The sequence below is a fragment of the Passer montanus genome, unplaced genomic scaffold (genome assembly GCF_014805655.1).
Source record: "Passer montanus isolate IOZ18808 unplaced genomic scaffold, ASM1480565v1 scaffold73, whole genome shotgun sequence".
Taxonomy (NCBI): domain Eukaryota; kingdom Metazoa; phylum Chordata; class Aves; order Passeriformes; family Passeridae; genus Passer; species Passer montanus.
The window spans coordinates 973,814-999,262 of record NW_024372481.1 but is presented as its reverse complement, the minus strand read 5'-3'; the positions used below and the strand labels follow the sequence as shown (position 1 = coordinate 999,262).

At 50.3% G+C, this 25,449-nt stretch overlaps 1 protein-coding gene across 2 annotated transcripts in view; it reads right to left on the bottom strand.

Annotated features, from left to right (window-relative positions):
• Window positions 1-17,007: 17,007 nt before the first annotated feature.
• OLFM1 (olfactomedin 1) overlaps window positions 17,008-25,449 on the bottom strand; it is a 33,369-nt gene continuing 24,927 nt past the window's right edge. For both annotated transcript variants that reach the window (XM_039730687.1, XM_039730686.1), the window contains exons 5-6: window positions 21,868-21,974; window positions 17,008-18,826 (exon numbers count right to left, since the gene is read on the bottom strand). In XM_039730687.1, the coding sequence (XP_039586621.1) occupies window positions 18,152-18,826; window positions 21,868-21,974 (782 nt within the window). In that variant the 3' untranslated portion in view covers window positions 17,008-18,151. The remainder of the gene's footprint in view (window positions 18,827-21,867; window positions 21,975-25,449) is intronic.

Below are 25,449 nucleotides of genomic sequence, written 5' to 3'. Positions count from 1 at the left end.
CTCTCCTCTGCACATTATTGACTGTGAGAGTGCCAAAAAAATGGGAGAAAAAGGGATGGATTTCCTAGCAAACGGTGCCATCTGTCACCCTGGCCACTTTTCCTGGAGGATTGTGTCCAGCAGGCCAGGCCAGCAGCCCGTCCTGCTGTGCCCAGTTGGTGTTTGTGCTCCCCAGCCCATGCAGCAGTTACAGATGGCCTGGCTCTTCAATGTTTTATCAGCCTCTGCCATCCCCCCAAATCCCCAAAGCAGCTTCATTTCTGCTTTCCTCAATCTACTGGAATGGAAAGTTTACCCAGAGTGGTTTTTGGCCAAGATGACTCAAGCCAGAGTCCTCAGCTGAACTCACCTCTCTGTGCAGCAGCAGAGCCATCCTCGGCTCTCTCTACCTTCAAACAGAGATGGGATAAAAGGATTCTGCTCTCAGAGGGCTCAGCTGAGCTCAGCTCATCCCTGCCAGTACCTGGCCACGGCCACAGAGCTGCTGAAGCTCTGCCAGACATCCTCATGCCACAAACTCTTGTGCATCCCTCAGGCCAGCAAGGGAAGGAGTGCTCCAGGGAGGATCTGGACCTGGCTGCCAGCCTCACTCCAAAGGGTTTCCAGTGTCCTAGAGAGCCCCTGGAAAAGCAGCAGCCTCAGAGATTACACATCATTACAGCTCCTGCCTGATCCTCTGTCCTGAGCAAGAGGTAAAATATTTATAATTAACCACACGGAAATTAAAAACAGCTTTAATATCCAGGCTCAGTTTAGCCAAGGGAAGCTGGGCTGTCACAGCCCTGGCAGTGCAGATGTGGAATCCAGCATCACTTAGGCTGGAAGAAACCTCCAAGATCATCGAGTCCAACCACTAAACCAGGTCCTCAAGGGCCACGTCCAAGTGATTTCTGAGCCCTTCCAAGGATGGTGATTCCAGCACTTCCCTGGGCAGCCTCCTCCAAACCCGACTGAATACTCAACAACTGTTCTTCAGAGGAGATGCTCAAGCAAACACAGGAGTTACACAGCATCACTGAACTGGCCTTGATCCACCTCAAAATCCTCCCCAGCCTGATTTTAACAGGAGCCTGACCCTTCCTTGCTGCTGCTGTCACCCTCCAAACCCGACTGAATACTCAACAATTGTTCTTCAGAGGAGATGCTCAGGCAAACGCAGGAGTTACACAGCGTCACTGAACTGGTCTTGATCCACCTCAAAATCCTCCCCAGCCTGATTTTAACAGGAGCCTGACCCTTCCTTGCTGCTGCTGTCACCACTGGTGTGTCCCTCCTCCACCCACACCAGTGACTCAGGCACACCCAAACTGGAGGTGACATTCACTTTCCCTTGTCACCAGTGACCCAAAGCAGAGAGAAGGATGGATGGACCTCAGGGATGTCCAGTTTATTCCCTGGAACAGCCTCCAAACCCAGGCTCTGCAGAGGATCCTTCCAGCCAGGACTTCTTGTGTTTCCACAATGCTGGAGCTGCTCCAAGGAAGTTGTGGAGGGATGTACTCACCCAAGGATTCCTCTGTCCAGCTCACAAACTCAGCACATGTCCCAAATTTGGTCCCAGGCCCAGCTGCAGCTCCCTGACCAAACCCCACCACGAGGAAGGTGCTCCTCACCCGGGGGGAATTCACGACTTTGGGCACATGGAAGCCAATTATCCCTTTCCTCATTTCTGATTCATTTTCACCAGTTTCTCCTGCTAATCCCTGGGCCTTTCAGTTCAATTAGCACCCTCTCCACATGGGATGAGGAACAAACCTCAGCAGCAGAGATTTAACCCTTCCCAGGGCAGAAAAATTGAACGAAACCCCAAATGTCCTGGTTCTGGGGGCACCTCTTTGCTCATGGCATTGCAGAGCAGCTTCCCTTCCAGCTGGCATTCCCTGCTCAAGGAAACGCTGATTTTCCTACAGATTTCCTCCCCTGCTCAGCTGACAGGAGCAATTACCTGCTTTGCTTTGTCAGATTTGTATTATGGCAAACAGATGTTTTGATCCAGGAGCTGGGGAATCTCTGCATCACCCAGAATTTCCTGAGAGGACTGGAAAAGAAAGGAATTGGGGGTTTTGGGTTTTTTTTTTTTTCTTCATGTATTTTGATCCTAACAGTTTAAGATTCTGCATTGTGGCTGCTGAGAAATGGTAATTCAGTCACCCCCACAACTCAATCTCCTGCAACAATTGTCCCTTATCTTGGGAAACAGGAAAAAGATTGGGAAAATACAGTAATTCCTAGGGATGGATCCCCTGGGCATTTTAGGATTCCTAGGGCACCCCAAATGACCAAATCTTTAGATGTAATTTGTATAAATATACCTATACAGCACCTTTGTCTCTTCAGCTGGATGTTAAACTGACCAGAGCCACAAACACAACACAAAGCAGCAGAATTCCCTGGTTCCCCTTGCCATCTCCTGGAAATTGCTGTTGATTTGTGCATTTGCAGAGTCTCCCGAGCTGAAGTTTGCACTGGCTCCCTCTCAGGTGGCTCCCAAGGGCACTCATTGGGATTCCCTGCGTGGCAGAGCACTCTGAGCCCCTGGGCAGGCTCAGCAGTGTCCATTAGCATTCCAGAGTGGCTCCACTCATCAGATTTTGCCTGGAATAATTATCCAGAACTTAGAACTGCTCAACGAGCAGGTGCCATGGCCCAGGGAAAAAAAAAATCCCCAGCTGGAGATGCAGCAGTGTGGCTGATTTCTCCAAGCTGTATTATAATCCTGCATCAGACTCTCTAATGATGATCCCAGTGCTGCCTGGGTTTGCACTCCTGGAATATATTAATGTCAGCTGCTCTGCCCCATTCCAGGCATTAAAAGCCCTGCTGGATTTGAGCTGTAATCCTTGAAAAGTGTAATCCAAGCAGGACTGGTACATGTGTGCATAACTGGCCAAAAAACCAGATTAAAGCAGCAGCATCTGCCTCGGAGCAGCCTCTGGAATTCCTGTGCTGCTCAGTGCAAGGGAATGAAACCAGGCACTGGTTTAATTTTCATTTCTAACGCAAATCCTCGTTTCTCATCTTCTCCCTGCGTTTTGGGGAGGATTACAGGGAATGTTTTGGGCTTTCTCTCCCCTTCCCGGCACAGTTACTCACTCGCACTCCTGGGAATGCTCTGCAGGGTGACACAGGGGACCCACATGAGTCCCTGTCCCCAGCCCTGCTCCTGCAATGAAATCCAGCCAAAATCAGGGATTGTTTGCTGGGCACTTCCACATCCCTCCCAGCTCTTGGGCTGGCAGCAGGAAGGATGTGTGAGAGGTGCCTGGAGCCTGAGGAGGCTGCAGGACCGAGCAGAACAGCTTTCAATTATCACGGGGAATGAAAATAGCATCATCCTGCCGTGCTGCAGGGCTGCCAGCAAGGACAGCTTCCCAAAGCTCTGCCTTCTCTCTCCTGCTTGTCCTGCCCACATCCAAACCTCCTTGGCTGCAGAGGAACAGGGATGAGAGAGGACAAACTCCTGGAGGCAGAAGGAACGGGATGGATTTGGGATCTGGGCAGGGCTGGCTGCTGCCTGCACCTCTCAGACAAGGTGCCAGCCCCTGATGGAATGGGGAGCTCACCTTGGGGAGTGGCAGGGATGGTGTGTGTCCCTGCTCCAGGTTTTGCTTCTCCCAGCTCGGAGGTGCTGAGCTGGAGCCCTGGAGCGAGGCTGCTCGGTTGTCTGAGCACGCTGTCCCCAAGCCCAGCCCCTGTCACAGAGCTGTGGGACGAGGACCCGTTCGCACATCCTCATCACAATCTCTCCCTGCCTTTCCCCCCCGTGCTCCTCCCAGCACCCTCATTTGCAATTTTGCCGTGTTTCTGCTCTGCCTCCCCGGCCCATAAATCACATCACCAAGAGAGGCAAGCTGGGCTGACAGGAGACATCAGCAATAAGTCAGACAAGAGAAGAGAAACCATGGCAGCAGCAAACAGGAGAGGGCTGCAATAACAGCATCTATTTTATTTATCGTGCCATCTCAAAGTTCTCACTGTCTGTGTCTCAATGCTCTGTGCCAGGGGACAGGAGGGACAGCTGAAGGTAATAAGAGCTGACCTGAGCTGCTGTGGAGAGCTTAAAGAAAAGACAACCAGGAAAGAACCCAAAATATTCTCACTAACACAGTTCTGCTGCTGCTGCCTTGTGTTTCTGACACTCACTGGTCCAACAGCACTGCTGGATCTGTCCCTCCTTTTGGGGGTAACACCTGGCATGGGGCTGTTGGGTGTTATTTGCACAGTTCAAGAGGGTGTGAAATGCCACCGCCACCATCAGGAGTGCCTGGCACTGCTTTTGGGAGGAAAAAACCACCCAAAATGCCATGGGATAACCAGCAGGTTCCTCAGGCTCCCAAAGCTTCCTGGAAGGATGTTCCATGTGCTGTCCTGGACGTGCTCATCCCATCCCTTCCCTTCCCCAGGCTGTGCTGCTGTTTGGCACAAGGCAAAGTGGGACAGGACCTTCTAAATATAGACCTTTCCTAATGGCTGCGAGGGGGGAAAATATCCCGGATCCATTTATCTTTACAAGGGAGCACCGTGGGGATTTCATAATTAAACTGTGCACATCCAGTTGCTATGGAGCTTTTCCCAGTGCCTGTATCCATCAGCCAGAGGAAAATGGGTCAGTGTAGCTCTCTGCAGTCACCAGGTCCCAACTCTGGTTCCTCCCTTGCAGAACAGGCCCTGAGCTCGTGGTGTTGGTGTTGGTGGCCTTGGTTTGCTGAGCCAGGACCTCCCAGGGGCATTTTGGAGCTCCCAGCCTCACACCTGGACCATGGCCAAGCCCTTGGAAGTCTCCACCAGGTGACAGCAATGGCCTTGCAAGGACACGTTGGAAAATCCAGCCTAATTTTTCATTCCTTAGCAGAGTTAATCCCAACTTGGAAAAAAAAAAAAAGAAAAATTGGAGAAAAAACCAGCCTTGCTGAAGAGCCCAGAGTAGGCTGGTTGCTGTTTCTGCCTTTCCTTTTCAAGCCATAAAATTCCAGTTTTAGCAGGGATGTTCTTCCTGCAGGTTGCCTATCCTTACTTACCTTCATTTTCCATGAGAAGCAGCCAGAGCCCTGCCCCCTGTGAGGGGTCCTTTGGGACGCCTGGCACAACAAATAAAATACACCCAGAGCGCTCCCTTCAAACTGCTCTGGGAGATACATTTTGTGCATTTCTTGGTCACCTTTAACGAGGTTTATGTAAAAGGTCAGAGCAGCTGCATCCTCCGTGGATCCCAAAGAGGAAAAGACAGCAGAGCAGCTGTCCTCAAGGTGGGCTTGACCTTATCAGATGGAGGAAATGTAGGAAAAATTGAAAAAACATTGCTGGTGCAATTAGGCAGCTGCCTCTGAGCCTGGGACTGTGACAGTTCCTGCAGAGCCAGCGTGGGACGTGGGCTGGAGCAGCATCACCCCCAAAAAGCAGCAGGGGGTGCACAGATTATGGATTTAATTATAATCTCCCAGCCCACCATATGGAGCAGCCAGAGGGAGAGGTGATTATTATTGTTGTTGTTATTATTATTATTATTATTACTCACTTGCAAGAGCTTTCAGATCTTCTCACTTTTAATCAGCCAAACTCCTGGAGACGATTTGTGCTTTGCTGCCTCAATAACAAAAGGTCCTTGGCAAAAGCCATCCTGCTTTAATTCACTGTCTCCAGCAAGGCACAGTCACCTCCTCCTGGGCAGGCCACCAGGATGGGCCCAGGGTAGCCAAGGATTCTTCCCATTATCCCAAACTGGTTTGGGTTGGAAAAGGACCTTAAAAATCATCTCATTCCCCATCCCCTGTCCCTGGGCAGCGACACCTCCCGTGATTTTTCCTGCTGTCACCCTCGAGGCACCATAAAAAAACTCAGAAGGAGAACACCGAGGGATTTCTTTCCTCACAAACCCCCCAAAGCTCCTGGCCAGGGTGGTAATTTATCAGCCTCGTTATGCCATCACAACTAATTGCCTCAAAACACAACAAAGGCATCTCTCGGTGCGCTAACAGCGAGAGGAGGGAAAGGGCTGTAAAAATAACAATAAACGGGTTTATGGCCAAGACTTCCACGGGGAAGAGTTGGTGCCTGTGCACGTCCAGAGGCCAGGAAAACTCAGCTCAGGGTGGGGAAATGTCAGGCAACCTCCAGCAGCTGGGAAATCCTGGGAGGCTGGAGCAGAGGGAGCCCCCACAGCCACCCCATGAAGAGGGGATTGCTGGAAATAATAATAATAATAATAATAATAATAATAATATTAATAATATTAATAATAATAATAATAATAATAATAATAATATTTCCCAACTCCCCCTCTGGACTGTGCAGGGTCTCACCCCTTTCTGAGCCCAATGCAAGGGCCTTTAATGAGGTTAATTAACACACAGAGCCGGTGCTGTCCCGCAGCTGCGGGCAGATCAGCCTGGCCATCAGTGCCGCAATTAGAGCAGCAGTTAATTGCTCTGTTTTTCTTGATCTTGGCGTTGTTTTTCCCCTCTTCCAAAAGAAGGATGCAGACCCCACACACCCTTGGAAGTGAGCCCTGCCTGGAGTATTTGGAGGGTTATCAAAGCCTTGGTACCTGAGACTCAGCAGAACTGCAGGGAAAGAGGAAATTACTGAGTTTTGATGTAAAAAAAATCTAATACTGCAACAGAAAAATAATACGGGAAAAAACCCCATTCTTTGATATTTCTAAACAAAAGGGTGGTCCCAGAGGTGAGCTCCAGCCCTGTCAGAGAGAGGAAAAGCACATTGTGCATTTCTGAGATTTTCCAGGGCTGTTGTGTGCTCCTGAGCTTGTACCTTGTACGTTTAGGTATACACGGGTGACTTAATTAGATGTTCTTTTGTCTCCAGTGGCAGGGGGATGAATCAGCACTCTCTGTACACATGCAAGGTCTCTGCTCAGGACCAGCTCCTCAGAAACTCACATTCCCAGCCTTTTAAAAAGCCCTGGCAGGGGAAGGGGGCTGTGTTTGCCCTGACCCAGCGCTGCGTTTTCCCAACATGGCTTTGATAACACAACCACAGAGTTGAAAAGCAAAGGTAACACTTGAAAAGGTAAAGAAATGCCTAGAAATGCTCACATTCCCAGGAATGATGGGTTCACTCACAAGTGGAGCTGCTCCTGCCTCTCCCTCTCTCCTGGGGACCCACCATAAATCACCTGGAGCTTGTGTTGCTGCAGCTTGTCAGGTGCAGGAGACAAAAGCAGCTGAGGGAAAGGATTTTTGGGACTAACTGGTTCTTTTCCTGCCTCTGGTGGTTATACCAGTCCTGCACACCATCCCAAATCCCATGGGATTGCTCTCACCTTCCAGTCCAAGCCAGGTGTGCTCTGAGATTCCCAGAATTCCCAGAATCACTGGGTTGGAAGAGATCTTTAAGGTCAACGAGTCCAACCCAGCCCCAACAGCTCAACTCAACCCAGAGCCACATCCAGGCTTTGTTAAACACACCCAGGGGTGCTGACTGCACCACCATGGCTGGTGGAGAGCTGAAGTCATGTATCCAACCCCCTTTAACAAACCCGCACAAGCACCTGCAAATCCAGGCTTTGGTGGGGACATCACCACCCTGCTCAGCCCAGCTCCACCCAGGGCACAGCAAAGCCACCCAAAGGACCTGGGCAAGAGCCAGCCTGGGGACATTTGAGTCCTTAGAGCCCTAAAACAGGATCTGAGGGTGGTCCCACACCCGCTGGAGCAGCCACAGCTGTGTCAGTGCAGCTGCTGCAAAGGAGCCCTGATTCATACATTGATTTTTGCTGATTTTTTTCCACCAGCAGAACCAGTCCCTTGCTGTTTTCTACTCCAAACCCACTCGGTGATGTTCCAAGCAGCACAATACTGAACTCCAAAGTTTTACATGGTTTTTTTCCCCCCTCCCAGTGTCTGGCTTTGTTTTCCCTCAATGTTTTCACCCAGCACTGCCAACATCGCGTTATGAAGCAAACGCGTGGCGGTGGCAGCCAGATGTCTGCATTCCAGCACTCCCATCTGCACCCAGCAATTCCTCCTGCCTCGGGAAAAGCTCTGCCCACCCTGCTGGGGATGTAAGGTGGGGAATGGAGCAGGTGCCCAGGGGAGGATGCAGGAGCAGGATCCCTCCCGGCTTCCCTCGGGCAGGATTTTTCTCTGGCAGATGGGAGTGGGCTGCAGCATTCATTATTTGATTGCCACCTATTCCTGGCAGTCTCACAATCTTCTGTTCCACCAGGGCCAGGAGCCCTTTGGGGTGGGTTGGGCGTGGGAGTGGGAAGTTTTATCAGGTGCTTTTTTATTTTTCCTCAGCCTGGTGATTATGCAAGAGGAGGTGGAGTGTCCAAGCTGCAGCGTGGGGCTGGAGATCTGTCCTGCAGGGTTGGAGGGCAGGGGGTGCAGGAATGTGTTGATGGAGTGACCAAATTATTCTTTGTCTCTTTAAAAAGGAAAAAAAAAATCCCAGAAGTTTCTCTCCTCAATTTGGTAAAAAGACCTTATAGGACCTTGGGGGCTTCACCTCAAATCTGGGGCTGCCCACTGGACAGAAGCCAAAAGATCCCACCTGAGCAATTCACTAGAAAAAGAAGAGAACAAAGGAAATAATCGCTTTTGTGGGGTGTTTTAGCAGGAGCAAGAACCTCTTGCTCCTAGCTCAGGTTTTCTCTGTAAAGAGCTTTGTTATTTTGCCTTTTATTACAACTTTCCTGTTTCCAGCACTACCTCAGAAGCCATCCTGCTGATTTTATTCCATTTGAGGTAGCTGGGCTATCTCAGGTGTGATAGGCTCTCTGAGAGCTCTTAAGACCTGGCTGAAGGAGAAAATACATCACAGGGAGGGCTCTGCCACCTCCAGGACACCCCTCTGGGGACCTTCCCCAGGGTGCAGGTGACAAACCAGCCTGCTCCCATCTCCAGAAGCAGCTGGATTTTGGGGGAACTCTCTCAGCACCCGTGTTTTCCATGAGGAACGGTGGGTGAGCAGGGAGAACCTGGCTGTTCTTGCTGCCCACTGAATTCTGCTGGAAACAGCCCCACGAGAGAGTTAAACCCATTCCCAGGGTGAAAGGGAATTATCCCAAAAGTGTGAATGTTCTAAAGGTGTGGATGACAGCCCACGCTTCAGCACAGGAGGGAATTCAGTAGGAATGAGGCTTTCCAGGCCTGGCTGTCTCCCACATTCCCAAGCCCTGCTGCTGGAACTGAGCATGGAAAAACCCACAACATCCCAGGAACGGGAGTCAGAGCAAACTTCCCCCTCCACCTGCTGCTGGTTTTTCTTCCACAGCAGGAACAATTTGATTTATTGGAGCTTTTTTTATTTCCCAGCGGTTTCCTCAGTGCTGTGTGTGGAGGGAAGATGAACTGTCTCATCACTGCCCTGCTCTCTGATCACATTTCCAGTTGCTCTGCTGTGTTGGTGTTTGAGCCTGCCCCGATGCAAAGATCAAAACAAAAGGAGGGGGAAAAAGGAAGGGGTGGAAGTGCAAGTGGGATGCTAACTCCAAAATCCCATTATCCTGCTTTTTCCTGGGAGATCAGCACGTGCAAACCTGACTCTGGAGTGTCACTGGAGCCCATGTGAGATACCTCCATGCAGGCAGGACATTTTGGGATTTCCAAAAATCATCTGTGACCCCCCAGCTGTGCCTGTGAGGGGCTGCATGCCCAGAGGGAGGGGAGATGGATTTCCCAGAGGGAGGGGAGATGGATTTCACAGAATTTAAATGGATTTCCCAGCGCAGAGACCTTTGCTGCTCAAAGTACCCACCCTAGGACAGCCTCAGCAGGGCAAGCACAGGCTTGTAAAGGCTCCGGGAGTTTTATTCCAGTCCATAAAAGAAAAAATGGGATTTTTTTATCCCTCTACATAGTGCAGCAACACACATAAAGCAGGGAAGACCCCCTGGAACTTGAGGGGTGCTCGCAGAGGGGTTATGGGGCCTCTGTCACCTGCCTAGAATGTGAAATGTAGGGCAAAAGCTCCACAGAAACTCATGGAGTATTTCAGGATAGAAAAAAGCAAAGGGATAACACGACCAGATGCTCTGTAAGAGACTCTGGATTCATCAGTGAACAACAGAGACACCAAATCATTAAACTTATTAGATACTGAAAGACAACAGAGATTAATTCCAGCACTTAATTAGAATACCTCTCATCTCCCCCTTCATCCCTATTTTCCTTCCCTTCCTGAGTTTGTCCACATGTGTTTCCAGGGAGCCTCCTTCAGGGAAGAGGGAGGTGTGAGATATGCCAATGTTTATTTTAACAGCTCCTTTTTTAGGGCTCTGCTGTGAACATGCTCCTCCTGTTGAACGGGCTTGTTGCTATGGGATGAAGTGCTCTGAGCTCCTTGGGTTTGTACTTTTTCTCCCTTCCACTTCCAGGCAGTTCTTGTTCCTCGTTCAAGGACATTTTTGGGTGTGTTCTCATGGAGTGTTCTCCTTTCCCTTCATTAGGGAAGGAGGCAATTAATGACCACCACAGTTCCACGGAGTTCCAGCTGCAGCTGGGCTGAGGGCAGGTTGGACAGGGCTTGGAGAAATCTGGGTTGGGGAAAAGTCTCTGGGGTGGAGGGAGGTGAGATTCACTGTCCCTTCCAAGCCAAACCAATCCAGGAATCCATGAAACCAAATCCAGCCCAAATCAGGGCTTTCTGCAGTGCTGGAGGACTCCTGTGAGGCTCCAAGTGGGTGCTTGACCTGACAGAGCACCCACAAAAATCCTGCCTCAATCCACAGCAATCCCAGCATTCACACTTTAATTATCATTTAAATTTAATTTTTTGATACACTTATAATTTATAAATTTAAATAAAATTTATTTCTCATTGAAATAAAGCACATTAGAGCTGTGTAGATTGGTGGCCCCTTTCCAGCAGCAGCCTCTGCTTTCACCAAGAATTTCATCTGCCATGGATTGCGCCTTAATCCACGGCAATCCCAGCATTCACACTTTATTTATAATTTAAATTTAAATAATTTATAAATTTATCATCTATAAATTTAAATAAAATTTATTTCTCATTGAAATAAACCACATAAGAGCTGTGCAGCTTTGGTGCCCCTTTTCAGCAGCAGCCTCTGCTTTCACCAAGGATTTCATCTGCCATGGATTGCCTTAATCCACAGCAATCCCAGCATTCTCACTTTATTTATCATTTAAATTTAAATAATTTATAAATCTATCATCTATAAATTTAAATTTTTTTTTCTCATTGAAATAAAGCACATTAGAGCTGTGCAGATTGGTGGCCCCTTTCCAGCAGCAGCCTCTGCTCTCACCGAGCATTTCAGCTGCTCACACAGTCCATTAGCCACCACCACCCCCAGAAGAGCTGTGCAGATTGGTGGCCTCTGCTTTCACCAAGAACTTCATGTGCCATGGATTGCCTTAATCCACAGCAATTCCAGCACTGACAATTTATTTATCATTTAAATATAAATTATTTATAAATTTATCATTTATAAATGTAATTTTTTTTTAATTTTTCATTGAAATAAGCCACATAAGAGCTGTGCAGATTGGTGGCCCCTTTCCAGCAGCAGCCTCTGCTCTCACCGAGCATTTCAGCTGCTCACACAGTCCATTAGCCACCACCACCCCCAGGACAAATTTCCTGCTGACCCTTCGCTGATTGCCCTGCCGCAGGTTTGCTCCCATCTGCTCGAGCTGGTTTTCCACCGAGGGCTGGAACATTTCCCAGCTCTTTATCCCGGCTTTGTGCGTGCCTGGGGCAGGGGCTGCCAGCCCTGGCTCCCCTCCGGGACTGGGCAGCGCTGAGCCCGTGTGTGGAGCAGGGATGGGAAATTGTGGTGGTGCAGTGATGAGGGCTGGTAATTAAACGGCTGACAGGTTTTTGGGGGTTTTTTCCCCCTCTGGTTTATCGAGTTTTCCAAAGCAAGTGTTGTGGCTGGAATCTGGGCACGGAGCCCTGCTGGTTTGCAGAGCTTCACCCTCCTCTGCTGCTGGAGCAGCGAGGGCTGAGCTGGGAGTGCAGGGAACAGCTGAAAACACCTGCAGAGTCACCTCAAACACACACCAAACACCTGCAAACACCAGCAGAACCACCCCAAACACACCAAACACCTGCAGAACCATCCCAAACACACCACAAACACACCAAACACCTGCAAAACTGCCTCAAACACACCCAACACCTGCAAAACCACACCAAACACTGGCAAACACCTGCAAAACCATCTCAAACACACCACAAACACACCAAACACCTGCAAAACTGCCTCAAACACACCCAACACCTGCAAAACCACACCAAACACTGGCAAACACCTGCAAAACCATCTCAAACACACCACAAACACACCAAACACCTGCAGAACCACCCCAAACACACCAAACACCTGCAAAACCATCCTAAACACACCACAAACACACTCCAAACACCTGCAAACACCTGCAGAACCACCCCAAACACACCAAACACCTGCAAAAAACACACCAAACTCACCACAAACACACCAAACACCTGCAGAACTATCCTAAACACACCACAAACACCTGCAAACTATCCTACACACCACAACCACATGAAACACCTGCAAAACCATCCCAAACGCAGCACAAACCCCTGAAAAACCACTCCAAACACACCAAACACCTGCAAAACCACCCCAAATGCTTGCTGCCAGCTGATCCCATGCTCTTCCTTGCTCATGCAGTGGATTTTCCCTGGATTCTGCTCCCACAGCAGGGCACAGCTGCCTGCCTGCTCCTCCCAGCCAGCATCACTGGCGAATTCCTGCCCAGCTGCTGATTTAAAATCCCCAGCACAGCCACCCAGCTGCAGAACTGCGATCAAACTTTAATTAATTGAGCTCCTCCTTCCAGAGGGGACCTCCCTGGGTCGCTGCCAGCCCCCGGGGTGACCCTTTGCAGCCACAGGGTGTGTGTTTTATTCCAGAATGCCAGGGCCAGTTTGGTGGGAGAGGAAGAGCTCTAATGTTCATTCAGAGTGACAGGGCTGGTGCAATTTGACTGGGAAATGCTGAAGTGCCACAGATGGCAGATTTGTGTTCCCTCTCCCCAAGGCCTCTGGTGCTGGGAGGGTTTGAGGAAGGGCCCACGGTGCTGCTCTGCCTGCAGATGCCTTTTCTGGGAGCTCAGAAAGTGCCAAAATGTGATGGATGGGAAAATTCTCCTCGAGGTGGGGAGGTTCTCTAAAAGCCAGGGCAAAAAGGGAGAAGGAGGGTGAGGAAAAGCTCAGCCCTTGTCAGGGGCCCTGAGGGGTTCCAGCTGGTCTGGGGTGCTGCTCCCTGTCCCACCCCTGATCCTGAGGGTCACTTCTGCCTCCTCTCCAAGGACACCAGAGCCATCAGTGACCACAGCTGCCCGCCCAGACTATTCCTTATGCAATCACTCCTCTTTTCGTTCCTTTTTTTGGGTTTGATTTGACAGATTTGCTTCAAAACCAGCGTGGGAATACAAATGACATGTTCAATCCAGATCAGCTCTGGCTTTACAACATCCCAGAGAAGATAAGTGCTGTATTATCACAAGTGTAGGCAACAAAAGCCCAGCTCAGGTTGTGGCTCCTGAGGCTGTCACAGCTCTGCCACACCCCAAAACCACTTCTCCTCCTGTGGTGGTTACACAATATATTCCTGACAGACAGTAATTTCCTCCTCCTGGGTCTGTTTTTCAGGAGGAAGAAGTGATTTGGGGTGAGTTAAAGCCCTGAGGGCTGCTGCCTGTTCTGCTGCACCCTCCTTCATCCTCATGGATGTGATGGGAACGTGGCCATCCTTTCCAAAAGGCTTGGGAGCCACGTTTGAGAGGTTTTCGGCACATCCCTTCATCCCTCTCCAGACCAGCAGAGCCACTGCTCCCCTTCTCTGCAGATTTTCATCCCTGGCCCTGTCAAGTGCTCACTCACCTCCCCAAATTTTTGGCCACCGTGGTAGTTCTGCCCATGGACACATCTGTGCTTCAAAGGAGACCCAATTTTCCTCCTGTGTTTGTAGCTGCGCTCCTCCAGCTCCCAGCTGGTGTGATCCACTGAGCAGAATCCACACCCAGCTGGCTTTTATTTATTCCTGGTGATCCTGAGGCTGCAAAGTGCTGGAACAGAAGGTCTCAGGACCTGTCAACAGGCAGGAGCACATCCAAGGTAAATTAATATAAAGAGGGATGTGTACATTTGTTTTTACAGTGCTGTAAAAGTGGAGTTATTAGGAAATCAGCCTCTAATTGCCCTCTTAATGATTCGAACTCCTCTGCACTCATTCAGAGTCATCTCTATTGTATCAGGTATGAAAAGAGCAGCCTCATTGACATGGTTTATGACTTTATTAAAACCTGGGGTTTTACATAAATAACGAGCAGCTCCTCAGTTATATTTCCCCAGTGAAGGAAGTGTGTGTGTTGGTGTGGGTCCAAGGCAATTTGTAAACACAAAGTATTAAAAGGCTCAACAATTCTAAAAAAGTTTTAATTGGAAACTCAACAAATTGCTCTGCAAGTTCTTAATGCTTCAATATGGAGCTCTCAGATAATGAGGAGCTAATTAAGGGGCCAGGATTCAGTTTTTTATGATAACTGTCTCCATATGGGCTCAGCACTTGGTGCTTGCAGAACTAATGAAGGTCAGGGAAGTAACAGCAAAGGAAGAAAGGGAAATTTTTAGCTCTCAGAGTTGTGGTGATGCTAAACAGCCAAGGTTTCTGCCTGGCTTCTAGGCCAGGTGCTGGGTGAGCTTCATTTAATTTCTGGGACAGGCTGGGGGGCATTTCACTGCCTTGAGCTGCATTTCACAGCCCTGAGCTGAGCAGGATCCCCTGGGACGGGCTGAGGGCTCCAGGGAAGGGGGATGGATCAGAGCCAAGGGCAGGGCAGGATCATGGCTTGGTGAACGGCAGGAATGAGAGCAAATCCCACCAGGTTCCCCGTCATCCCAAGGCAGGTGTGACCCAGCTGGAGGACACTGCTCTCTCTGACTCAGGGTGAAGGCAAAATTAAATCATGGAGTGTTTGGGTTGGAAGGGACCTTGTAGATCATTTCATCCCACCCCTACCCTGGGCAGGGACAGCTTCCACTGTGGCTCCAAGCCCTGTCCAGCCTGGCCTTGGACACTTCCAGGGATCCAGGGGCAGCCACAGCTTCTCTGTACCATGGCTTCTCCACCCTCACAGGAAAAAAATTCTCTCTAATATCTCATGTAAATCTCCTTTATTTCAGTGTAACCCATTCCCCCGCATCTTGTCATTAATAAAAAAATTCCCTTTGCATCAAACCTATCCCAACTGTGGAGCTGGAACTCATCTGGTGGGGCTGGGAGCAGCTTGGCTTGTGCACCAAGCCCTCCCAAAGGCCTGGAGCAGGGCTTCCCAAGGAATACCTCGGCAAATATTAACACCACCTAAACACACACACACAGAACTATGGTCAGATGTTCCTCTGAAGCAGCTCACTGACTCCCAGCACTAAATTTGGACCAACAAGCCTCGTGCATCAAATAATGAAGTCATAGGCTATAGAAAGCAATCCTCTGGGACGTTCTTGTCTTTGAGTGGCTCATCCACTTCCAATCTGATCCATACCATTAAGTGTACGGCCATATGGCATCCATTTATAGAATATTGCACTACAGGCAAATAGGACAAAGGTACACCCCTCAAAGCACTTCTCTCATCTCATTAGCTCTGGGTACATGTTACACAGGAGCTGCTCCTGCTCTGCTGCCTTCAAGGACATTTTGTGCTCTGGAGCCTTTGTCTTAAATGAATTGCACTCGGAAAATTAGAATCTAAATGTAGCCGTGTCCTAAAGCAAACAGCGTTATTTTGCCTTTCTGTAATTTGATTTATTTTTGCAGATCGATGTTTTGAAGCAGGCGTGTTCTTTTGTCCTCGACTCCTGTCTAATGACCACGCTGGCTGCAGGGAACCTGGCACGGGGTGGTGTTGGTGTGCCAGGGTGGGCTGGGCAGGTTTCAGTGGTGCCCTGCCATGGGCTGTGCTCTGCTTGAAACCTGTCCCCAGAACTGGACATGCTGGCTGGGACCAACTCTGTCAACACCTGCAGAGGTTTTGCTGTAAGGTGTGAGGTCCCATTTCCCTCTGCTGTGATGTTTGGGGTCCCATCTCTTCTGCTGTGAGGTTTGGGCTCCCATCTCTCTCTGTGTGAGATTTGGGCTCCCATCTCTCTGTGTGTGAGGTTTGGGCTCCCATTTCCCTCTGGGGTGAGGTTTGGGGTCCCATCTCTCTCTGTGTGATGTTTGGGGTCTCATCTATCTCTGTGTGAGGTTTGGGGTCCCATCTCTCTCTGTGTGAGATTTGGCTCTTGGAGAGGAATCACCCCCTCATTAGAACATCTTCTAGGATGGATGACACAAAGCCTGGCTGCTGGGACAGTAAACCACACCAAAAAGCAATCCAGCACGTGGTACAGCCAGGATTCCCTCCCGCTTTTCCACCCTAAAGCCCTCGAGGAGCTGGGCAGGAGCAGTTCCAGTGGAGAGCCCAGCCCTGGTCCATCATCATCCTCTGTCCCATCGATTGCAGCACCCCTGGATCCACTCTAGCCCTTACAACAGCAGTGTGCTGCCCTTCAGTGAGTTTGCACTGAAGAAATACATTAATTAAATAGAAATTACTGCAGGTGCCTTCCTGCTTTTTGGCTTTACAGATTTCTTCTGCACATTGAGGATCAATACTGCTGCCAATTACAGCGTGGGTCTCCAGCCCCCCTTTTTGAGCTTCTTGGAGGGAAAAGCACTGCTAAACAGCAAAGTTCTCCACAAAACTGGCAGCCCAGAGAGCTGGAACTACAGAGTGCAGCAGAGGAATGAGTCCTCAGAGAGCTGTCCCCATTCTGCATCCAGCCAAGGCTTCAGTGAGAGCAGCAGAGCTGACACGGGGCAGGCTCAGCCCCGTGGAACTGCCTGGAACATCTTCACAGGGAGGATTGCTCGGTGCTTGTGGTTTAATCTGAGAAACCACACTACACTGCTTTGTTTTTTTCCATTTTCCCTCCCCAAAAATTCCTGTTCTCCCTCCCCTGCACTGGCTCACTCACACAGAGAAGACAACAAACAAATCAGGGAAGTCTCCTAATAGTTTTATTGTTCCTTAGATAACTGTGGATAGTACAAAGTTTTCCTCTTAAAAAAAAAATTAATTACCTTCACACTTCCATAAACAAAGCTTCCCATGGGAATCTGCTGCCACAGAATCTCCACGGAAGCGATTTCCAACCACCATAATGCTATGTAGATAGATAACAGTAAGAGAATATTCCTGTAATTATCAACATGAAATTGGTTACCTGTGTATAAGGGTGAACACTGACCTTTTTTTTTTTTTTGCCTTTTTAGAAACGAAAAAACCATCATTTATTAAATCCAAACTACATCATTGCATTTACAACATTCATTGCATAAACTGGACATACAAAGTTTCGCCACCTCTGGTAAATAACAGACATACATTATACAATATAGTTGCTGAATACATAAGTTTCAAACAATATGGGTACAACAACTTGTTCATAATACATACTTAAACCATCGTGTTTAATAAGTTACTAAGACACAGATCCATGAGCTACTTCGGGTCTCAGCACAGTTAATCTAAGTGACAAGAACACAGTTGAGAGAGACAGTAGCTGCAATGGAAGGCAAAGAAAACTAACCTGTATAGGTCTTGTTGAGACAGCCAGAGCTCCTCACGGGTCAGCTTCTCCTGCTTTTCCTTTCCACGCATCCATCACAGCTGCCCGTGACGCCGGGGGAATGTCCATGCAAGCCACACACGGAGGAGAGCGAGGCTCCCGAGGGTGAACTTCCAACAGTCATTGCCTTACTGCTTGAGGATGTTCTCTAGGTTTGCTATCAGAACAGAAACAAAACAAAACCCCAAACTGAAGTGGTTCTCTGAGTGCAGTTCCAGCTGCAGGTACACGGTTACTCGTGAGTCTATAACACAGGGCCAGACTTCTAGAAATGTAGAGGTAATGCTGATCTGTCAGGCTTATGCTGAATAATCCTCCATGATGTTGGTCTTAATTTTGGCAGCTGTTTATATGTTTACTTATTTAAAGTATGTTTCCTTAATAGCATCTTTTTTTTTAAATTAGTTTGTCCCTTTTTTTTCCTTTTTATTATTATTATTTTTTTAAATTTTCACTTTAATTAATTTATTTACTCTTCCCCCCCTAAACCCAGTTTCTAACCAAGGCCGGGCTACAACTCGTCGGAGCGGATGACGTGGAAGAGGGTGACGTTGTACAGGATTTGATGCCCGTTGTTCCAGGCGTAGAGAGCCCGATCCTTGGGGTTGTAGTCCAACATGGAGATGTGGGAGTACTTGTTCTGGAAGGGGATGTCGATGTACTCGTAGGTGGAGGCGTTGGTCTGGTAGGCGTAGTGCACCTTGGTGCCGCCCGAGTAGCCGTTGGTGACGTAGAGGGTGCCGCAGATGATGAAGGCCTCGCCGGCGCTGCGTTTCGGGTAGCTGGTGTTCCAGGTCTGCAGGCTCTGCAGGGTGTTGGGGTCCAACTTGCTGATGACGATGTTGCCGGCGTTCTGGTTGGTGGCGTAGACGGCCCAGAGCCCGTTCTCGTCCACCATGAGGTCGATGTCGGAGTGGCCGCCCCAGGCGTAGTGGTACATGTTGTTGTAGCCGGCGTAGTCCAGGCTGCGCGTCTTGAGGATGGTCTCCGTCTTCAAGTCGAACCTGATGATGATGTGGCTTTGGTATTTGTTGAAGTAGATGGAGCCGTTGTAGACCACCTGGCCCGTGCCCGACCAGGGGTGGGGCAGGCGGTGGGAGGTGAAGTTGTCGGTGTTCATGAAGTCCGCCATGGATTTGTACTCGCGCACGAAGCGGTTGTTGTGGTAGCTGTCCATGTACCAAACCTGCACAGGGCAAACACGGGGTGGGGTTAGGGATCGCCTCTGGGAGAGAAATCCACAGCCGGGAGTCGTGGAATGGTCATAAAATGGTTTGGAATGGAGATTAAAACTCAGCCCTGCCAAGGACGCCTTCCACCAGAGCAGGCTGCTCCAAATCCCATCCAATCTGGCTTCGAATCCAGCCAACATCTGTCACCTGCATCCAGAAATAACCCCAATTTCTGGACCCCCAAATCCCGTCCGATCTGGCCTCGAATCCAGCCAACATCTGTCACCTGCATCCAGAAATAACCCCAATTTCTGGACCCCCAAATCAGCCACGGAATCAACCCAAGAGCAAAGCTTTCCCTGGGGGATAACCTGATATCTCCTTGGCTTAAGTGCTCCCCTGGGAATGCTGGTGGCTGGCACCTCCCTCTCTTCCCGAGGGCAATTAGCAGCTTTTCCCTGGCTAAACTCAACATTTTCTGTGCTGCTGCTGCTTTTGCTTCCCGCGGTAGCACTCAGTAAATTACAGCAGCTGCTGTGCACAACTCCATTAATTTGGAATGCGGGAGCGAGGGATGCAATCACTCATTGTCAGGCAAATTCAGGCAAAAAGTCCATATTGGTTTAAAAATCATACACTGCTGCATCAAAAGCTTAAAGTGAGGCTGCTGAAATATAAGAGACAAAGACATTTAAATCTTGCTCTGGGTAGATTGGGGAGAGATTTTAGATCATCATTTAAGTGCCAGTTCACTGGGGACACTGTCTAGACTCCTTAAAAAAAAAAAAGCGCTTTTGTTATATGAAACCAATTCCGAGGCAAATGACCAAGCTGTGCAGTTAATATCCACAAGAAATATCCAGCCAGCCACTGACATTCTGGATGCAGTTGCTGCCTGAAAATGAGAGAGCTGCTTTCTGTAAGAGCCATTTAGGAAGGAGAAAAGGTAAATTTAGGAAGGAGAAAAAGTAAATTTAGGAAGGAGAAAAGGTAAATTTAGCAAGAGGGAAGCCTTTAAGGCTGCAGGTTTGGGTGATGTAGTGCAGATTTCTTCTGCAAACCCCTTGCAAAATCTGACAGCTCTGTGTCTGGGGTGTGATCATCAGTCTTTGAGAAGGGCAGCCCAACATTTGGCTGCTGCCTTTGGGAAGTCAACTGGGGTCTCCAAAAACTTTGGAGGGAATTTCAGCCTTCTGTCACTGCTTCCCTGGAAAGGCTGCAGAGGTGGGGAATGGACGTGTGGCAAATGGCTCTGACCCTCAGCCCCAAACCTTGCTGGCTTGGGGGTGGCTGCAAAAGCACCAGAGAACGGCCAGAGCTGGAAATGAAACTTCAGCTTCAGCTGAACCAGTTTGAGGAAATTATAAGGGAAAAAATATCCAAAACATGACTCTCTCTTTGCTGCTCCCATTTCATTATCTGGTATTAAAAATTCAACATGCAAATGGGTTGTGTTTGGTTTTCAGAGTCCAGCAGAGCCCTGTGTCACCATGCAGGGGCTGCAGGACCCAAGAGCATCCCAAGCTCTGGAAGAGCAGGGATTGATGGATGAACGACGTCCCATCACAGCAGCTGGCTCTGAGCACCCACACAGAGCAAGCCCAGCTCTCAGCATCCTGCTGCTCCCACAGCACTCACAAATCTCCCCCAGTTGTGTTCCGTGGTTTCATGACACGGACAAATGGTCACAGGAGCACCAAACCCCTCCTGGGGCTCGGGGATGATGAACTGCCCAGCTCTGCCCATCCTCACTTTCCCACTCTGCTGAGCAGCCAATGGACTTCACTTAATGGTGTGTTCCTAATAAAATTCCCAGCAGGTTTTATATATTAAATACACAAAGAGGCTTGGGAAGACCCAGCTCCAGTTTGCAGCCTACTTGTGCAACAAAAATACGCTGCAGAAAAAGGCATGGCTAAAAAAAATACCAAAAAATAGAGGTTTGAGACAAAACTCTCTGAAGAGACAGAGGATCTTTAGCATCTGAACCACCAGCTTCGGCTGAAAATTGTTTTAGTGCCAAGGGAAGGAGCAAGCACAGCCTCAAGGGGACAATTCTGTCCCCTCTCTTGAGCAAAACGGGTTGTGATGTGGGTAAAACCTTCCCATCTCACCTCTAAGCAGGGTTTTATTTGGGCTGGAGGTGAAATTTTGCTTAATAACTGTAAAATATGGAGGTGTTGAATTGGGGAACCAGTGCCAACCAGTTGGCTGCTGGAGGGAAAGAGCCTGACAACTCGAGTCACCTTCAAAGAAACCACCCAGGGGTGACTTCTCCAGAGCATCCCTTGTCCTCTCTCAGCTACAGAGCTGATGCCAGGGCACAGATCCCAAAATAGGTGCCCTAATCCAGCCCTTGCTGGTGCCTTTATCCTTTGAAGGATGCTGCATGCAGGAGGGAATTACAGGCAGCCAAGCTTTCTGCTTTTTGTTTTGTTTTGCTGCCTGCAAATCCTCAGCAAACACTCGAGATATTTTCCATTCCATCAGTCATGGGGAGCTGGGATTGATTTTCAGCCAGTTATTGGCCTCCTACCTCCTTGGGATCAAAATTGAATGGTCTGAATGGAAAAAAAAAAATAAAGGACCAAAACAAAGCAAAACAAATCTCTCTCTCTCTGGCTGCAGTCAGTTAATTCCTCACAGCAATGAAGGTGGAGGATGGAGGGCCAGTGCAGGAGATGACATTATCAGAGGTGCTGGCAGCAGAAGAGCAGCAGGGACCAGGACCACGGGTCCCCCTGCTCAGCCCCAGCTCCCTCCTGGCTGCCAAACACAGATTAGAAACCCAATACTTGCTTTTTTTGCCACACAAACCTCGTGGTGACAATTCTGAGCCCGTGGACCCTCATCAATGAGTTCCACCTGCCCAGGAAAGGGAGCAGTGCAGGGGCTGCTCAGCTTCTCCTCATCCTCCCTGCCTGGGGGATGCTCAGCCCCTCCTGCTGCCAGCAGAGCCCCGTGGGATGGATGAGGACATTCCCCGGGTTTCCCAGGGCACAGGGGTGAATATTCACTGTCCTCAGCCACACGGGTGATGCTGTCACACTCTTACCTTGTTCTCTCCCTCAGGAGCCAGAGGATCCGTCATCCACGATCCAAAGCGGGACCCCGAGGTTTTAATTGTGATCGGGTCACTTATTCCCGTCAGCTTCCCACAGGCTGGAAAAAAGGGGAAGGCTGGTGAGCACCACGACAGCCCCTGAGGGGCACCGGCACCATCCCACCGCTCCCCCCTGCCCTGACGAGGCTCGGTTTAATTACGGGCAATCAGGTCAGGAACAAGTGTCGGATGCTTTTGTTTGTTTCACACCTCTTAATGACAACTGTCCTTATCGCTGTCCCCAAGAAAAGGAGCTTTGCTGCGGCAGCCGAGCTGGGAGCAGCACAGAATGGAGAATGAGAGCAGCGGGCAGGTGGAGGCAGGAGCTGAGGAGCTGCTCTCATCCGGCAGCCAAGAGAAAAAGGCAGCCGTGGCTACTCCAGCCCTGCTGGAAACGTCTGTTTGTTACGGGTTATGAAGAGGAGAGAAAAGAGGAAGGTGGAAAATGGCCCACAATGTACATCTCCTGCCTGCAAAGATCATTTACCAGCTGCTTTCCATGTTGCCCCTCGTGCTGCACACTCAGGAGAGAGTGGTGGATCCTCCAGCCAGCTCTGGGACAGGAACTCATCCCTGTCCTGGTGGATCCTCCAGCCAGCTCTGGGACAGGAACTGCGGGAGACAGTGGTGGATCCTGCAGCCAGCTCTGGGACAGGAACCCTGTCCCTGTCCTGGTGAATTCTCCAGCCAGCTCTGGGACAGGAACTCATCCCTGTCCTGGTGGATCCTGCAGCCAGCTCTGGGATAAGAACCCTGTCCCTGTCCCTGTCCTGGTCCTGGTGGATGCTCCAGCCAGCTCTGGGACAGGAACCCCACACAGCAGGATGAGGGTGGGAACATCCTGAGGATCCTGCCCAGCTCTCACCAGCACAGGGATGGGCAGGGCACTGTGAGCCAGGCGTGAGGCACACCCAGGTGCTCCAAATCTGCTGGATTCAGGGAGCCACTTCAGCACCTCGCTGGGTTTTCAAGGCCTAAATATGAGGGGAAGCAGCAGCACCTCTGTTCCAGCTCATTTCCCAGCCCTGGCTCTGTCCCAGCACCTCTCTGGGGCTGCCCATGGATCTGGAATGCTGCAGCCTCTGCATGGAAGGTGCAGCCACATCCCAGTTCCTTTTCCCAACAATATCCCCAAGTTTCAGCAGAGCTGCCACTCTGGTCCCCTGCCCCACCAAAATTTAACCCGAGTGCAGTGAGGAGTGACAGGGGAGGAGATGAAGGTGCCTCGGGAGGGGCTGGGCTGGTGGGGGATGTCCTGTTGGGCAGGGAGAGCTCATTTAAAACCCAGGCACATCCAGGACAGAGGCAGCAGGGGACAGCCAGCTCCTGGAGCTCAGGAGGTGGTTCCTGAGTTCTCCTTTCCACGTGGGAGCCTCTGGCAGGCTGGGGAAGGGGAAGGTGGCAGTGCTGGGGTGGAGAAGCTGCTCTGGGTGCTGTGCTGGAGCTGCACTGCAGTTGCTGCTCAGCAGGACCCAGGGCTGGGCTGCAGGTGGGAGCCCCTGCAGGTGCTGCAGGAACACAGGGAGAGCTCTGCCAGCTCAGGACAAGGTCATCCTGCTCCAAATTAAAATCATAGGATGGTTTGTTATCAGGCACCATTAAAGGTCGTTTAGTCCAGCCCCCTGCAATGAGCAGGGATGTCTTCAACCAGATCGGGTTGCTGTCCAACCTGACCTTCATAGAATCATAGATTTTACACCCTGAGCTCTCCCAGAACTCTGCAATCCCTCTCACTGCCTCTCTCCTTGGCCTGTTCTCAGCTGCATTGTAATTCCTGATCAGACACATCCTCCTGCCTCAGCTCGGAGCTGTGGCCAAAGGGATCCCCTTAGCCCAGGGCACAAAACAGAGGAAGAAATTCCTGATGTGCACAGCAAGACACGACCAAGGGCACCATCAGTGCCCCCACAGCCTCCAGACCCACGCAGACCAAGAGAGGTGCCCCCAAAAAGCAGAGCTTTGCTGAGACACGAGGCACAGGAATTTGCCCTCCTGCCTGCTGCACCCCAAACCTCCCAGCTCAGAGGGAGAGCAAAGAGATGCAGTGGATAAAAATAACAAATTTTAATAATTTTAATGTCTTGCAGGGGTCCAGCCTTCTCCTAATCCCAGATCTGCCTTCCATTATCACAGCCCTACATTGCTGTCACTTCATCTCTTCCTCCCATTTCCCTGGAGAGGAGCGTGCTATAAAACCTCATTGATTTAAAAAAAAAAAATTAAAAAAAAGCAGCAGCAGCTGATAAGGGTAAACCAGTGTTGTTTGCAACATCTACACGTTTAGCTAGAGGCACACACAGCCCAGCTCCTCAGCAATGCAGGAGGGTTCTTCTCTCTCCTGCTGTAAACCCATCCCAGGCTGCTGGGGGAATTTAACATGGATTTTGGAGATCCTGAGTTAGCTTTGCTGGGTTTGCCACCCAGGCATGGACAGCTCCAGCCCCTGGGATCCTCACCCACCTGAGGAGAGCCACAGCACACTCAGAGTATCAGCAGCTGAGCCCTTTGCAAGCCCCACCCCTGTCAGATGGGATTCTGTGGGAATTCCAGGTCACTCAGGGACAGAAAAAGCACATCCTGCTCACCCAGGAGCCCAGGACAGGGGAAACCTGAGAGGAGCAGGTTTTAGAGCCTCTCAGAGGAGCTGCTTTCACTCCTCTTCACCCAGAGCTATTCAGCTCCTTTCTCCTGGCCACAATCTGCCTTTCCCAAGCGTCCCTCTGTCCTGCACCCCCATGAAATGCATCCCCACCAGCCCCTTCCTTCAGCTGCACCAGGAATTTTCCAGCAGGAGCGGGTGGGACCGGCTCTCCCCTCCTCCCAGGGTGCCACCACCTCCTCTCCAGCTCTGGCTCCTGCCCACAAGTCCTGCTTGGCAGCTCCCAGCAGCTCCTCCACCAACGCACAGGCACCAGCTCCTCCTGGGCTGCCACAGCCGGGATCCTGCCCTGCTCCAGCTTCCCAGGAAGCCAAGATTGATCCCATCCCCATCCCAATCCCAGCCCTCCAGGGCAGGGATGGCCCTGTGGCAGCTCAGCTCCGCCTGGATCTTGCCTCTGTTGCCTGGATGGGAACACCCCATCCCAAAACCATGAGGGATGGCTCCATCCCTATCCCAAAACCATCCCCATCTCAAAACCATGATGCCTGGATCTTGCCTCTGTTGCCTGGATAGGAACACCCCATCCCAAAATCATCAGGAATGCCTCCATCCCCATCCCAAAACCATCAGGGATGGCTCCATCCCTATCCCAAAACCATCCCCATCTCAAAACCATGAGGGATGGCTCCATCCCATCCCAAAACCATCAGGGATGGCTCCATCCCCATTCCATCCCCATCCCAAAACCATCAGGGATTGCTCTCCATCCCCATCCCAAAACCATCAGGGATGGCTCCATCCCATCCCAAAACCATCAGGGATGGCTCCATCCCCATCCCAAAACCATCAGGGATTGTTCCATCTCTATCCCAAAACCATCAGGGATTGTTCCATCTCTATCCCAAAACCATCAGGGATGGCTCCATCCCCAT